We start from the raw sequence: 17,185 nt of genomic DNA, 5'->3' as shown, positions 1-17,185 counted from the left end.
TTATTCATTATAGCACTGTTTGTAAGGACAAAGGATTGGAAGCAACTTAGATGTCTCTCAGAAGGGAACCAGTCAACGTAATTATGGTTCAGCCACACACTGGAATACCATGCAGCTATTAAAAAAGAACGAGGAAGTTTATGTACTGACGTGGTGAGATCTGAGACAGATTAAGTGAAAGAAGCTTGATGCAGAATACTGTGTATGGCATGCCACCATTTGCATACAAAAGCAAAAAAATATATCTTTGGCATGTATCTGCACAAAAAATCCTTGAAGGATAAACAGACCCCAAGTAACAGTGATCACTAGAGTTAGACAGGTAATAAAGGCACAGGAATGAAAGGGACACTTTTCACAGTATTTCTTCTAAAAGTATCATGAGGATTGACCCTTCTACGTATGACCATTTACAACATTAAAAAAATTCTTTTTAAGTTAGGGGTAAAAGCCATAACCCCAAAACAAAGCTCTGCACACTGGGTTTGCTTCTGCTTATTAAGCTGCTCCAGTGAGTAACAAATACCAACTCGGCCTGAATGAAGTTCTACTGAAGGAAATGCAAATTAACGGGCTGTGGGCTCCAGCTAGAGTTTGTCAGGAGGTAGAGGGCACAAGAGCAACACCAAACAGCGGGTGCAGTGAGGACCAGCCAGCAGACACTAACCTGATTTTCTGAGGCTGAGCACGGGCAGACCTACTGGGGACCAGTGTGGGTGCTGGTCCACTGCTGCCCAGCACAGAGGCTGCTCTGCACATGCACGAAAGGCTAAGCCAAGGCAGTAACACAACCGCAATCAGCATTAGTCTGCTGGCCAGTGGAAGAGGTCCACCAAAGACTCCTGCAGGCTTTCCTTGCCGGAGCCTGGGTGGTAGCCATCAGGAGACTGTCCAGCACCTAGACTTCCTCAGCAAAAACGGACTCTGCTGAAGAGCAGACTTCTTCACAATTTAAGACTTATGTTTCTTCAATCCATTTATGTAGTGATTGGGGAAAAAAACTCCACTTTCCTGTCTTGGCCTAAAATGGAGCCTTTGGAAATTTCAGCTGTGAGGTTTTCACCAGGGGTTTGACATGTTTGGATCCCAAGAGCTGGTAAAATTTCACCAATAAAAATCTGGAGGCCGACATGGGATTTCCAACTTTCTCTGGCCAAGTAAGAACCCAAACAAGTAAGCCAACACACAGTACTGTCTTATCAATTTATTAAAGAAAGGGTTTGTTAACTCCACCAAAGGAGGAAGAAACTTCGACTAAAAAACTGTACTTTTCTCTATCTTGTCCTTTTCTCCCTTATTTCACCAAGAAGCAAAGTTTGATTATGGATCAGCTCTAGCATTCTAATATTCACTCTTCGGAGGAGTGTTCAATTTTTAATTTAACTAAATTTCATTTAAAGTTAGTGTTCGTCTTAAGTCCAAAAGTACGTTATTTCTTAATGGCAATAAATGTTTCGGATTATACAACGCTGAAGCTTGAGGAAGCATTAGCCACCATCTGGAATTTCCCCTTTAGCAGATAAGGAAATCAAAGTCCAGGGAGGGAAAGTACTGACCGAAGCTAGTCAGGAACAAACAAGAGGGGAGATTAGATCCACATCAGGGCAGTGGAAAAGTCACAAGCAGTCAGCTTTGCCTTAACTTCAATTTAATGTTCCTTGGTTAGTCTTCCTTTTCAGGATCCAGTTAGAGGCTTCAGGTACAACCTGCCCAAATACCCCAATTACTTCCCCAGGAGGGCCTCAGGTAGGCTGAGTCTGATTAGCCATGCTGGGGTTCTCATCTGTATGTACCGTGAACACCCAGCTTTGTGTATGTGATTTTAGAGCCTGATAGCCAAGCGTTATTTTTGGCAGCACTGGGTGGAGAGATTTGGTGCTAAGCAATGGGGTGAAACTGATTAAGCATCTCCAGAACCCTTAAGGGGTCCAGTTTTGGAGCTGAGGCCCAGAGCTTTGAGGTTTTAGAGGCAGCATTTTATATATGGTGAGCTTCCTTGATTTCAAACTGTAACCGACAGTTAGTGGGTTTGTGGCCTCCTGGCAAAACAAGTGGGTCAGCAACCTCCTAGGTGACAGATTTTTCATGAGGGATCGGCTCATGCGATTATGGAGGCTGAAAAGTCCCGTGATCTGCCATATGCAAGCTGGGGGCCCAGGAGAGCTGGTGGTGTAATTCCAGTCCAAACCCGAATGTCTGAGAACCAGGAAAGCCAATGGTATAAGGCCTGATCCAAGTCTGAAGGCCCAAGAACCAGGAATGCTGACGTCCCAGGGCAAGAGAAGATGGATGTCCCAGCTCAAGCAGGGAGTGAATTAGCCCTTTTCCCACCTCTTTGTTCTATTCAGGCCCTCAACGAATTGGATGATGCCCACCCAAATTGGTGAGGTGATGTTCTTTACTCAGTCTATTGATTCAAATGCTAATTTCTTCTAGAAACATCCTCACAGACACACCCAGAAATAATGTCTTATCAGCTATCTGGGCATCTCTTAGCCAGTCAAGTTGACACATAAATTTAACCATCACAGCAAACATGACCACACCTCCCATGAGGCAGGATAAGTGAAGGGTCCTTTGTCCTAATGTACAGATGGTGATGCTGAGACAAAGAAAATTTCAGTGCAATACAATTGGACAAGTGACACTACAGTCCAGTAACAAACTAGTGGTGGCAGCCAGTCTTCAAAGTGGACCTTTGTAAGTCAGGGTATGAAGAAGCAGCTTTAAGCATTATTAATTGCCTCTGCCAACTCAGGCAAGGTAGAGATCACTCAGTTTTCACATATGACTAATTAACCTGTGAAACAGAAATTGGTCCTCTCTCTTGCCAAATTAGACAGTGCTCTTGAATGGAAAAACAAAACAAACATAAGAAAATAACAGACACAACCCCCCTGCTGGTGCCAACCTCCTTCTACTGAGCACGTCTGTGATGGCTACCCCTGAGCTGCCTTGTGAAACACGAGGCTGCACCATCTTTTGAGGTGAATCAGCTGACAGCCAGTCTTTAAAAGTCAGTAGCTGAAGACAGCTTAAATTCCAAAACCAAAGAATGTATTCTGGGGTGTCATTTGGGGAACCCAGAAGAATGCATCTGGGGAACATGTGATATCGTTGTTCATCATGTAAATGTTAAACTTCTCAAGTAGTTATTACCACACTGGGAAATTATGTTTTCAAGGCAATTTCAAATAAGTTAAAATGTTATATAATATTCAGTGCATGCAATAAATCTTTCATTTTTGAGTTAAAGGAAAAGGTATATAATTTTTATTGACAGAAAATCATTTTTCCCCATCCCCGCTACATAAATGTTGAACAAATATTTTAAAAGTTTTGAATTGAAGGGACCTTGTGTTATTGGCTTGTCCAGTGACAGTCACACCTCTCATTTAATCCAGAGAAAAATATTCTGGCAGCTTTGTGTTCTATCCACATCTATATAAAACCTGGTATGGAATGTCTGTATAGATCAGGGGTTGGCAACCTTTTTAGAGTCTTGTTGCAACTACTCAGCTGTGCTGTCGTAGTGCAAAAGGAGCCATAGACAATATGTAAGTGAATGGGCGAGGCTGTGTTACCACTGGATGAGGCTGTGTTACAAGTAAAACTTTGTTTAAAAAAAGAGGCAGGGGGCCAGCTTTTTCTCTTGAGCTGTAGTGTGCTGACCCCTGATACAGATAGATTCTTGGATGAGTTTATGTCAGTGAAACTTGAAATGCAGGTGGTTGGCTAGTCTGTCAAAACCATAACGTCTAGCACTGATATCTGGCAACACTTATATGCACCTTTGACATATATGTTTGCTTGTCATTTAGAATAATGTTTCACCCTTACAGTAGTTCTGTGGAATTCTCTCCTCTCTTTGAGGGTATTCCCTGGAGATTCAAATAAATCCCAAAGAGCATCCATCAATCTAAGGGCAGTCTGTGCTTTGCAATGGTCCTCACATCAAGCTAAACTCCATTTCGTAAGTGAGGAGATGAAAATTCAGGAGAGTTTTACAAATTCTTTGGTTAGATAATTATTCTTGAATATGGAAAGATATATAAACTTTTATTGCCAGCTTTCCAGAGAAGGCAGTGATGGTGTCTCCTGCAGGGGAGCAGAGGGATGGATTCAAGCTGGTTGTCAAGGGGCCAGACAGGTAGATTTAGTTTCATAATTCTAGATTTTTTTTTGATTCAAAAATGCAGAAATACTGTTCCTGTGCTTTATCACCATAGCGTTGGGAGAAACAAAACTTTGGAGCCAGCCACCCCGGAGTTCAAATCCCGGCTTTACCATTTATTGGTTTATCACTTTGGGTTAAGCCACTTAACATTCCAGGGCCTTAGTTACTTCATATATAAAATGGCTTTTTTATGGTAAAGATGAAAGTAATAACAATAATTGAATAATGTATATTATATAAATATTATTAATAAAACTATGCTTGGTCCATAGTTGGCACATAAACTTCGCCTCCTGTTGCCAGTTCAGGTTCAGGTTTACATGGTAGAAACATTATAAAACGTCCTCTTTCTTCCTAACTCCACTTACATGGGAACATTTATCTGCAACCCTGAGTTTCTGATCATGGCACAGAATTGGGGGTCAAAAGATTAAGATATGATCATGGTTCTCTTACTCATCTACTTTGTGATCTTTGAAGATAATGGAACCAGATAGTTGAAAAGGGTATTATATCATCCTTCAAAGGATGGTCCAGAAAGGACCTTCAAAGAAAGGTCCAGAGCTTTCTCCATCTACAAAATGAAATAATCTGTAGTGCAAATACATAATATCTGAAAATAACTTTGAGCCACTTTAAAATAAAGAAATAAAAAATAACAATGAATTTGTTGCTAAGGGAAACAGAACCAGCAGCTTCCTAGCAGTGGTAAATTAAAACATCTCAAGGTACCCTAATCAATTAGTTCTATGACCCAGATAAATGCATTGAATTTTAAAGCCACCAGAGACTTCAGAATGTTTCAGCTGCTTCAACAAGGGCCAGTCCTGCCCACCTTTCTCTACTCATCCACAGGCATATGGGCAGGTAGGGAAGGAGCATTATTTGGCCCCTTTACTGAGTTATAAATGACATACAATAGAGTATAAAGTTTATTAATCTTCACTTATGCATATACCAGTGAAACCACCACCATGATCAAGATACTGAATTTATCCATCACTTTGGGGGGCATTTTGATTGCTACAGTTACTGGCATGGCCTGGGGTTGACAAATGTGCAGTCTTGCACAAAGAATTATCTCATCCAAAAAAAGCCAATAGCACCTCCATTGAGAAATACTGGGTCCAATCCCTTTGCTAAACCAATGAAGAAACTGATCCCAGATGAGGAAACTGAGACAAGACCCAATGTAAGTTTCTTCTGCTTCATATAAATGCATCTGGAGCACAGATGTTCTCTAAACAAACAATATAGTATCTGCTGAAATTTTTGCCTGAATCAAACATTTAATGTCATATTGACATTTAAAAGCTATATATGCTTTAAATGATCTATTTTAAATGTGACAATGGACTCCTCTAAATAGGGTCAGTTAGCTGGGTGCTCCCCTCACCAGTGACATGTGTGCCATTCAGCGGCTGCTGCTGCTATCCTGGAATATAGAGTTAAGGTCAAAGATACAGAATCCAGCCAGGTCCAACTTTGGTTTCTTACTCCTGAATAAAAAGGTGAAAAAAAAATCTCATTCTTGTCTTAATCATAATGATGCAGTATGCTTACGATAAATTGTCAGTGAACAAAAGAAATCAAGGCACTCAAAGGGCCTAAAAAGTGCCTACGAAGACCTCAGTTATGTGCTCCTTGTTGTACGTATCTCATACAGTGTCGTGTATAATTCAGTTGCTAAACAGATGTAATTTTGATATTTAAGATATTAAAAAATCATTTAGGGGGCTTCCCGGTGGCGCAGTGGTTGAGAGTCCGCCTGCCGATGCAGGGGATGCGGGTTTGTGCCCCGGTCCAGGAGGATCCCACATGCCGCAGAGCGGCTGGGCCCATGAGCCATGGCCGCTGAGCCTGCGCGTCCGGAGCCTGTGCTCCGCAACGGGAGAGGCCACAACAGTGAGAAGCCCGCGTACCGCAAAAAAAAAAAAAAAAAATCATTTAGGGTTTTTTTTTTTTTTTTTTTTGCGGTAGGCGGGCCTCTCACTGTTGTGGCCTCTCCCCTTGCGGAGCACAGGCTCCGGAGCACAGGCTCAGTGGCCATGGCTCACGGGCCTAGCCGCTCTGCGGCATGTGGGATCTTCCCAGACCGGGGCACGAACCCGTGTCCCCTGCATCGGCAGGCGGACTCTCAACCACTGCGCCACCAGGGAAGCCCCTCATTTAGGGTTTTATGAGCTCCAAGAACAAAACTTGGTATCAACTAGAACAACTGTCACTCTAAAATGGGAAGCAATGTGCTAGCTCGGTGGTTCTCAAACTTTTATGTGCTTAGAATCACCTGGAGCAACTGTTAAAACAGATTCCTGGGTCCCAGACCCAGAGTTTCTGATTTTGTTGATCTGGGGGGAGCCCAAGAATCTGCATGTCTAACAAGTTCCAGATGATGCTGATGCTGCTGGCCTGGGGACCGTATGCTTGGGCCATGCCTTCCTGTGGTTCCCATCAATGGTTGGCTCTGTTGATTGGACACTATGAGCAGAAAAGATGAGCCAGGATGGAGCACCCTGCCCTTCTTTGTACACCCATCTTGAGCTGTAGCTGCTCCAGCATCCTGAACTCACTGCCACCAGCCTCTTACAAAAGGTCTCTGCTCCTCTTGTTCTTTGCAGTGGAAGAAAAAAATAAGGTTGGAATATTTGGGTAGAGGCCCTAGAAGACCATGAGAATTAGAATATTCTGGAAACACATTTACAGGAATTTGAGCCTAATTTACAGGAAATTGAGCCTAACAGAACATACCAAAAGATTAAGATAAACTTATAACCTCCTGACTTTAAAGAGAAAAAATGGTTACTACATACTTTTTTGGAATGATAGATTGTTAAAAACAAACACAACGGACATTTTCCAGCTATAGAAAGAAGAGCAGTGTCATGAGCAGACAGGATTATATCTTAGGCCTTGGGGTTGTCCATTTTCTACATGGAAACTAGTTCTTGTGGCTGCTAGGGAAACCTAGAGAAACAAACTTTAAAACTTGCATAGACCAACTTTGTTCTTCAGCCCAGAGCATTTAAAGCAAAATGAAGCTGTCTGGGCTCATAGCCGACTTTCTTTTATCTATGGGCTCTGTTGTGACTACATGGACACCCTCACCTAAAGGTTTTATTTCTAGGCAGTTGACACCTGGACATAAAAATAAATGTAAGTACCATTTCCCTGAAGGTTTTTTTTAAAAAAATAAGGCAATGAGAACACTGAGAGGCAAAGTGTCAGTCCAACCATTCTCACACAAGCCAAATAATAATTGATAATAAAATTGGCTTATTTTGGAGAGAAACAGTTATTTTAAAATAAATGACAAGTCAATCCTCACAGCCCCGAAGAAAATATAATTGCCCCCAAGCCCCCAAATCAAATATCTTTATTTTTATTTTTTTGAAAAGTCCTGTTTGTGGTAGCGACATTTCCAATTTAATAACGAGTAGCTCTCTTCCAATGTTAAGCTAGCATCAGCCTTTTAAATTATTTATTTATTTATTTATTTTGGTAAAGCATGTATAATATAAAGCTTACCATCTTAACCATTTAAAAATGCATAGTTATGTGGCATTATGTCCATTCGTATTGTTGTGCAACCATCCCTGCCATCCATCTCAGACTTATTAGTTTGATTTCCCCCTGCCCAGTATAATAAAGTCAGAGGTGATATGTATGGGTAACTTGGGTGCTTTTGCAAATACGGCATCCAAATAGGGGGATCCTCGTAAGTTTTCTGGAGGAAAGTTAAGTTAAAAGAGGAGATACATGAGTGTACTCAGATAGGAGGCCCAAATGCGCATCCCCCAACTCACCTTTTAAATTAGGGCTAGCAAAAACTTGGCACCAGCTGCTGCGTCTTGGGTGTCCTCTTTTTCTAAACCTATGCAGGCATTACTCTGTGATTACTGTACTCTTTCCCACTGAATCTCAGAGTCTTTCTCCATAGGGTCTTCTAGGCATTATCACAACTAATTAATTACAACTGGTCCAAAGGATGAACCCTATTTACCATCACCATATACAAATGCAAGACGCCTGATGCAACTGGATTGCTTTTGGGCAAGCCAAAGGTCTAACATGAACATCAGTACATGATGTACACATGCATGGATAATAAAGTCTTGTACTGGTAGAAAGTCTTCAATATGGGGATGTCACAACGAAGGTTCCTTAGCATGGAAATCATCACAAGTAACAACGTTCTTACCTGGGTAGGAACACACTTTCCACCACATAAAAGTCTTGCATGAGAACATCTCGATCTGGCTTGGAGGTGAGATTACCCACTGTGTATCCTATTCCCAGCTGAATAGCACCTCTGATGGCAGATGATGCAGTCTGCAGGGACAACAAGGATTTCAGCGTTAGCCTCAGTAGTTGGGGCCTTGTTCAATGTCACAAGCAGCAAAAACAGGAGAGTGAGGTTAGATTTCCTTTCTTGTTCCTAAGCAAAGAGGAAGCTAGGTTTGGAAAGATGACAGGCTGCTTCTTTTAATGGAGAGTACTTTCCAAACATCAAGGACACTTCTGGCCATGAAATTATTTTGGTGGTAATCTTTCCTATAAATGTTCCTAAGGTCAAATTACAGTCCAAAATCTCCAGCTTTCTTTTATTAAGAACTTAGAAACTTGGTAGAACACTTGCAACATACAGAATTATAATTTCTACCAAAGGATAATTGATACCATTGCAGTTTTTAAAAAATCAGAAGTTCTGTAACATACCTATGGATCAGGAAGAGTGTTTGTCTTCATAAGAAATGAGAGAGCAAAAAATAATTTGAGCCTTTGAAATATATTAAAAAAATGTTTAAACATCTTTATTGGAGTATAATTGCTTTACAATGGTGTGTTAGTTTCTGCTTTATAACAAAGTGAATCAGCTATACATATACATATGTTCCCATATCTCTTCCCTCTTGCGTCTCCCTCCCACCCTCCCTAATCCACCCCTCTAGGTGGTCACAAAGCACCGAGCTGATCTCCCTGTGCTATGCGGCTGCTTCCCACTAGCTATCTATTTTACGTTTGGTAGTGTATATATGTCCATGCCACTCTCTTACTTTGTCGCAGCTTACCCTTCCCCCTCCCCGCGTCCTCAAGTCCATTCTCTAGGTCTGCATTTTTATTCCCGTCCTGCCCCTAGGTTCTTCATGACCTTTTTTTTTTTTTTTTTTAGATTCCATATATACGTGTTAGCATACGGTATTTGTTTTTCTCTCTCTGACTTATTTCACTCTGTATGACACACTCTAGGTCCATCCACCTCACTACAAATAACTCAATTTCCTTTCTTTTTATGGCTGAGTAATATTCCATTGTATATATGTGCCACATCTTCTTTATCCATTCATCTGTCGAAGGACACTTAGGTTGCTTCCATGACCTGGCTATTGTAAATAGAGCTGCAATGAACATTGTGGTACATGACTCTTTTTGAATTATGGTTTTCTCAGGGTATATGCCCAATAGTGGGGTTGCTGGGTCATATGGTAGTTCTGTTTTTAGTTTTTTAAGGAACCTCCATACTGTTCTCCAGAGTGGTTGTATCAATTTACATTCCCACCAACAGGGCAAGAGGGTTCCCTTTTCTCCACACCCTCTCCAGCATTTATTGTTTGTAGATTTTTTTGATGATGGTCATTCTGACTGGTGTGAGGTGATATAGAAGACCTAAATAGACATTTCTCCAAAGAAGATATACAGATTGCCAACAAACACATGAAAGAATGCTCAACATCATTAATCATTAGAGAAATGAAATGGAATATATAAAGTTTAATTTGAAAATTGCTTACTCGTTTTGCCATGGGTCCATAATCAAAATTTCCTTCACTGATCTATGATAAAACACATAGCATTGGAACACCAGTATTTCCAATTTACTACTTTTCTAATATTAATCCATAATTAAATTGACAATGTTATCTTGGGGGAATAACATGTATGTGTGTGTGTGTGCGTGTGTGTGTGCATGTGTACATAAATACTTTTAACCAACATAATAGGAGAAATAGCAGAATAACTTAATTTAGGAAAATCAGAATGCATTCCTCTTAAGGGTGAAAGTGTGGCATATTTTTATGCCTTGCAGTGTTTAATGTAGTACCATGTACACAGCAGGAGCTAAATAAATAGTTAAATCAGTGGTTCTCAACCAGGGACATCTGACATTATCTGGAGACATTTTTCGGTTGTCATAACTGGTGATGGTGGTGGTGTTACTACTGGCATCTAGTGGGTAGAGGCCAGGGATGCTGCTAAACATCCTGCAGTGCACAGGACAGCTCATAACAAAGAATTATCGAGCCCCAACTATCATTAGTGCTGAGGTTGAGAAACCATGTCTTAAATGAATGTAATAAAGATCATCTGTTTTATAAAAAAATATATTCCTTTTGAGTTATCATTTTCACTTAGCAAATCCAAGACCCATCTCCACTTTCCCACATGCTTTTTTTTTTTTTTTTTTTACTTCTTCTTGCTTTTAACATTCAAAAACGTATCTCCTTGAAAAAATGTATCCTTTTGATTTCTATGATAGAACATGGGCCTGGGCCCACCTCCACCTTTTCTGATAGTCTCTAATGTCTTCACTAACTTCTCATATTTTATTTGTTATAATTGCAGTGTCCCTAAAAGATTGATCCTTGATCCTTAGATTTCTTTAATTATGCAGGCAATCAATCCATTCCTAATGGCTTCAAATACTGGCTCTATGCATATGACTCTCAGACGTTTGAAACCTACCTGGATGCTACTCTATCATCACAAACACAGTATATACGGCACCAAACTAAATTTTATCTTACAACCATTCCACCCCACCTCCCCCAAGACTGGTTTCCTCTCTCAAGGTTCAGTAATCCTGTCAACCAAGGTTGAACCCCCCAAAAACCACACCTTGCACAGGGCTAGGTCCCCAATAAATACTTGCTAACTTCCCTTGAAATGACCACGATCATTCATACCGCTCAGTCACCTCCACTATACAAGCAGTAACAATCACTTTCCCATGGAGTCATCATTTAATCGCTCTGCTTACTTCACTGCAAATATTACATCACCTTAGTGTGAGGACAACTACCTATCCCTGTCCCTGCAGGAGGTAAGAGAAACATCTTGGTGTTTTTCTTTTTTACACATGCCTTTTTACTTATGATCCCAGAGCAGCAAGATGGCAAAAGACTGAGAGTCAAGCCCAAATAGCGCAACCAGTGCTTAAAAAACAAAAAGTTGCTATTTTAATACTCCCGCTCTGAGCTCAGCAATGCCAATTGGCATCAGTGACCTTTTGTACCAATAGCTCTGACTTCTGAAGGCTGAAATGAATTTTTCTCATTTTAACCTCACATAAAAATTCAAATTTCTCTTCTCCTATCCAGCATTCAGGGCAGTACGGCGCAAGACACGACATCAGCATTTTCCAGAGGACCCAACATCCCAAAACGTTCTGTTCCAGACCTATCAACAGACTCACATGCTCTCAAACTGCTTTTCCTTCACCACACCCCACCCCGACTTTGCTTCCAGAACTACCTGGATTTCTGCTTAATTCAGTCGCTTAGGGCTTCTTGGACTGGAACACCTATCAAACATGGAGTACCCAATTCTTCGTCAACCACCCACCACGTCCCCCCTCCCACACTCCCAGGAACAGAGGGTGGTCAAAGGTGCAGGAGGATATACCTGGTATTTTCAAACCTTAGAAAGTTGGGGATTCACTGGGACACTTGTTAAAACAGACTGAAAGCACAACTACAGAGACAGTGAAAAGATCAGTGGTTGCCAGGGGCTGGGGGAGGAGAGATGGAGCACAGAGGATTTTCAGGGCAAGGAAAATACTCTGTATGATACTTTTGTGATGGATGCACATAATTATGCATCTGTCTAAACCCACAGAATGTACAACACCAAGAGTGAACCGTAACGTAAACTATGGACTTTGGGTGATTACGATGTGTCCATGTGGTTTCATCGGTTGTAACCCTCTGGCGGGGTATGCTGATAATGGGGAGGCTGTGCATGTGTGGGTACAGGGGGGTGTATGGGAAACCTCTGTACCTTCCTCTCAATTTTGCTGTTAACCTACAACTACTCTAAGAAGCAAGTCTTAAGAAAAAGTCATTAGGCACTGAAAAAAAGAAAAGCGACTTACGGGTTGCATCTCCAGAACTTTTGATTCTGAAGGTCTGCGGTGAGGCTCAAGCATTTGCTCTTGCTCTAAGGAGCATTAAAAAAATCTCTGTCCTGTGGTATAAGATTAAATTTTGAATCCCCGAAGGAATAAGATTTTGGAAAGGACCCCGCTGACATCTGTTTAGTTAAACCAAAAACCAGACTTGTAATACTATTACTTTCCTTTCAGGCTCCTTAAAATTCAAGGGCTTTGAAGAGAGATATAAAAGAAATCATAATAAAGTTAATCTTTTTTGATCAACTATTTGTGCCAGGCACTTAATATATAGATAACAACAATTATAATCACAATCTACCATAATCATAGCACACACTTATAATAGAGTGATTACAAAAAGGCAGGCACTATTCTAAGTGCTTTTGGTTACATTAACTCTTGTATCTTCACAACGACCCTGTGAGGTAGGTACTATTATTATCTCCATCTTACTGACTCAGGAAGGTTTAGTAACTTACACTAGGTCACACAGCTAGTGAAGAGGTGGAGCTGGGACTCGTACCTGGGGAGTATGGCTCCTGAGTCCAGCTTATAAAGTACACGTTAGAATCTCTGACCTCGCTGAAGCCTTCCAAGGACACTGAAGGGTAGCGCCAATCACACCCATTTTACCGTTGGGGATCTAAGGCTCAGCAAAGTTAACTGACTTGCCCCACTCACACTGTTAGCGCGTGGTAGTCTGGCTGCAAAACCCGTGCTACTTCAGTGTTTCTTTCTTTTTTTTTTTTTTTCCAAAATGAGCCTGGAATCAGAGCTGGAAGCTCTCTATTAAGTCTGGCTGTTTGACCTCAGCCAAGGAAGCAGCTCTGTGGGAGCCATTCCTTTTGATGAAAATAGGGATAAAATATTTTATTTGCTTCTAATCATACTCAACCATGGGTAAGTGTAAGAAAAACCTGTAAACCACTTGGTAAACCAGTATGAACTCCATTGTTAAGGTCACTACTACTAACATTGGGAGGTATAAACAAAAGGAGATATTTTGCTGCCACGGGAGGATCGTTACCTCAAGGTTTCCTCCTCCCCATCTTTGTGTAAAATTAAATGCTTTAGCATTGGTGTATTTGGGTATAATTAAAAAGCATCTTGTCTATTTCATGGAAACGTCTGATTGTATTCACTGTGGCACGTGGTTTTTAGAGCCACCAGCAGTAAAGGCCCCATTACCTGACATTTTCCCATTGGACATTAGGCGCGGAGGCCAGAATGGAAGAAACCATAGTATTTTCTGACACAATCACTCTTGAGCAAGATGTGCTTTAAAATTACGAAAACACTTTGAAATGCTAGCTGGAGCGTCTCTGATTAGCAGACTAGTAAATCATGATGACAAAGAACCTGCTGTGTGTAGTGCTCTTCTAGAACCAGCAGTTCTTTCCCTGAACATTCTGAGGGAAAACTCCTCTCCTCCTTCCTCGGGGATGCCACCAACAGAGCAGTGAGTCTGTAATGAGTTGGCAGCTTCGCACACACACACTCAGCCCCTCCAATTTGCTCTGTGTGGCTTTGCATATGCTCTAAATATGCTGAGACGTGACCATTTCCCCTTTGACCTCTGTGAAAACATATAGGTTTAGATTTCAGAACACAGCCAAACAGTCTTTTTTTTTTTTTTTTTTTTTTTTTTTTGCGGTACGCGGGCCTCTCACTACTGTGGCCTCTCCCGTTGTGGAGCACAGGTTCCGGACGCGCAGGCTCAGCGGCCATGGCTCACGGGCCCAGCTGCTCCGTGGCATGTGGGATCTTCCCGGACCGGGGCACAAACCCGTGTCCCCTGCATCGGCAGGCGGACTCTCAACCGCTGCGCCACCAGGGAAGCCCCAGGGTCTATTTTTAATTCGGGGTTTTTTTCAAGGGCTAAGTGGAGGCAACATATTGTGTGGATACTAGGAACACCTCTAAAGCCTTTGAGACTTGGAGAAAGAACCAGACCACACCACAAAGGCAAACCACACACACTTAATTTCATAGCTTCTCTTTACTAACCCAAATTTGTTCAGCAATGATGGCAATACTAAGAAGAAAATTAATGTCAGCTTGCATTTGGATAATCTGTTACGGTTTCCACAATGTTACCTTTTAATGATTGCATTTGATTGTCACAGTTGTTATGTGGGTAGGTAGGGTTTTAACACCCATTTTATAAAGAAACTGTGGCTCTGGATGATTAACTTGACCTAAGTCCCCTGGCTAGTATGTGGTAGAGCCAGGAGTGATATTCTGGTCTGGAAGGTACCAGTTCAGTGCTCTACCAGTGTGCACTGCTTTACCTGCCTGAATTTTCTCTGCAGGAGACGGATCTGACTGAAGCCGAGACACACTTGAACCATCAGATAATTAAATGATGATACTATCAATGAGACTAAGCATCTATGTAAACCCACTATTAGGGGAGCAGTGATGCTGACAACAGTAAGATTTTAATGCTCTTACATTGGTTACAGGAAACTGCTTTCTACAGCACACTGTCTATGAAATTAGATCACTTAATATGCAATCTGATATCACCAGCTTTAAAAGGAAGTATGAAAACATTTCAAGTCAACAGCATTTTCCTCCCTAAGGTGATCTGATAACCTAATTACAGGATTATAGCCAATATATACATTACCAGAGTGATTTTTTTAAAAAACACAGATCTAATCTTGTCACCATCTTGCTCGAAGCCTTCTAATGGGTCTGTAGTATCCTCACCACAGGATTAACTCCAAATACCTTAGCTTGACACGGAAACCATCTATGATATTAGACCCTCCGGACCTCCCACTGACTCCTGCATGCCAACATAAAAAAAGATCCTAAACACACACACACTATCCTTTGAGCAAGGGGACCTTACAGGTCCATGAACCCCTAACTACTATGTGTGAAATTTTCTGGTATGTGTGTTTTTTTCCAAGGAGGGGGTCTAATGCTTTCTCTTTATCTCAGAACATCCATTTTCTCAAAACCACAGATGTAGAGAGACTAATTCTAAGTCAGAGATGTTTACTGAGAAGCACCTTAAACAAGGCCATTAAACAAAATGGTTCCGTAACACCTCTTAAGAGCAAGAGGAGACAATCCTTGTTCAGCCAGGGAGACCCTGGCCCCTCTTTCTCATCTGACAGCTCAAGTCCAGTTCTAGGTTCTCCCTCCTGTCTCTGAACCTGAAATCAGCAAAGAGGGCAGAGATTTCTTGCTCATCCCCATGAGAGAATTAAGGAAAAAGAAAGAGATAGCTTGCACAAAACTGGCTGTAGGACCGTGGACATGGGATACTTCGTGAGCAGGCAAGCCTAAAGCCTTCTGAAAGGAGGTGGGACTGCCTCTCACCTGCAGCTTCCCCAACCCATTTCCCCAGTCCCTCCTTGTTGTGTTGGTTTTCTATTGCTGCTGTAACAAATGACCACAAACTCTGTGTCTTCAAACAACACAAACGTATTACCGTACAGTTCTGGAGGTCAGAGGTCCTAAAATCAAGGTGTTGGAAGGGCTGTGTGCTATAGGCTGTAGATGAGAATCCAGTTCCTTGCCCCTTCAAGCTTCTAGAAGCCAATTATATTCCTTGCCTCGTGGCCCCGTCCTCCATTTTCAAAGCCAGCAGCATCTTCAAATCTCTCTTAATCTCTCTGTCTCCCCTCTGCTTTTGTCATCACACCTCCTCTGATTCTGACTCTCTAGCCTCCCTCTTACAAGTACCTCTGTAAGTACATTGGGCCCATCTGGATAATCCAAGATCACTTCCCCATCGCAAGATCTTCAACTTAATCACCTCCGCAAAGTTCCTTTTGCCATGTAAAGTAACATATTCACAGGCTCTAGAGACTAGGCTGTGGCCATCTTTGGCGTCCCCATGATTCTGCACACCACACTCTATTTCAGGTTTGACTCCAGCATTTTTTCCTATGGGCAAGACGGGAATAAAGATGCAGACCTACTAGAGAATGGACTTCAGGATACGGGGAGGGGGAAGGGTAAGCTGGGACAAAGTGAGAGAGTGGCATGGACATATATACACTACCGAATGTAAAATAGATAGCTAGTGGGAAGCAGCCGCATAGCACAGGGAGATCAGCTTGGTGCTTTGTGACCACCTAGAGAGGTGGGATAGGGAGGGTGGGAGGGAGGGAGACGCAAGAGGGAGGGGGTATGGGGACATATGTATATGTATAGCTGATTCACTTTGTTATAAAGCAGAAACTAACACACCATTGTAAAGCAATTATGCTCCAATAAAGATGTTAAAAATAATAATAATAAAATAAAAAATAAAGATACACATTCATAATAGGCAGTGATACAAACAACAGTGTGATGTGACTGAGGCCGAAAGCGGGATTGGGGGATCCAGTTTAGAATGGGGGAGTTAGCAGAGTTCTAGAAGGAATGACATGCAGGCTGAGATGTGAAAGGTGAGTTGACAGGTCACGTGAACGGAGTCTGGCTGTATGCCCACCATGTGCCAGGCACTCGTCTACAAATTGGGGATACAGAAGTGACCTGGCCAGAGTCCTTGCCCTCAAGGAATTGAGAGTCACATTAGGAGGTCAGGGGAATCGATTTCCAGGCATAGAAAAGTAGCAGTTTAGGGACCTGAAAGCAAATCACTGTGGGTAAATTAAGGTGGGCATCAGGGAGAACACTGGAATTGGAGGCTGCAAAGATGGGATGAATCTAGGTCTGAGCCTTATAGATCCTGTTAAGGGTTTGATGTGTTTCAATAAGGGAACGGTTATTGTCTAGTTTGAAAAAGTTCACTCTGGCTGCTGTGTGGAGAACAGATTGGAGAGAACATATGAGGAAAAGTGATCAGGAGGCAATGGTCATGGTTCATATTG

General features: G+C 41.9%; 1 protein-coding gene across 1 annotated transcript in view; it reads right to left on the bottom strand.

Moving 5' to 3' along the window:
- Nucleotides 1–17,185, bottom strand: part of PIP5K1B (phosphatidylinositol-4-phosphate 5-kinase type 1 beta) — a gene marked incomplete at both ends in the record, with an annotated part of 190,551 nt that overhangs the window by 135,907 nt on the left and 37,459 nt on the right. Inside the window, 2 exons of the mRNA XM_079706716.1 lie at nucleotides 8,376–8,506; nucleotides 9,967–10,008. Coding sequence (XP_079562842.1) covers nucleotides 8,376–8,506; nucleotides 9,967–10,008 — 173 coding nt within the window. The remainder of the gene's footprint in view (nucleotides 1–8,375; nucleotides 8,507–9,966; nucleotides 10,009–17,185) is intronic.

The sequence above is a fragment of the Hyperoodon ampullatus genome, assembly GCF_949752795.1.
Source record: "Hyperoodon ampullatus genome assembly, chromosome: 6".
Lineage (NCBI taxonomy): Eukaryota > Metazoa > Chordata > Mammalia > Artiodactyla > Ziphiidae > Hyperoodon > Hyperoodon ampullatus.
Note: the sequence above shows the minus strand (reverse complement) of the source record. Positions and strands in the feature narration are given on the sequence as shown.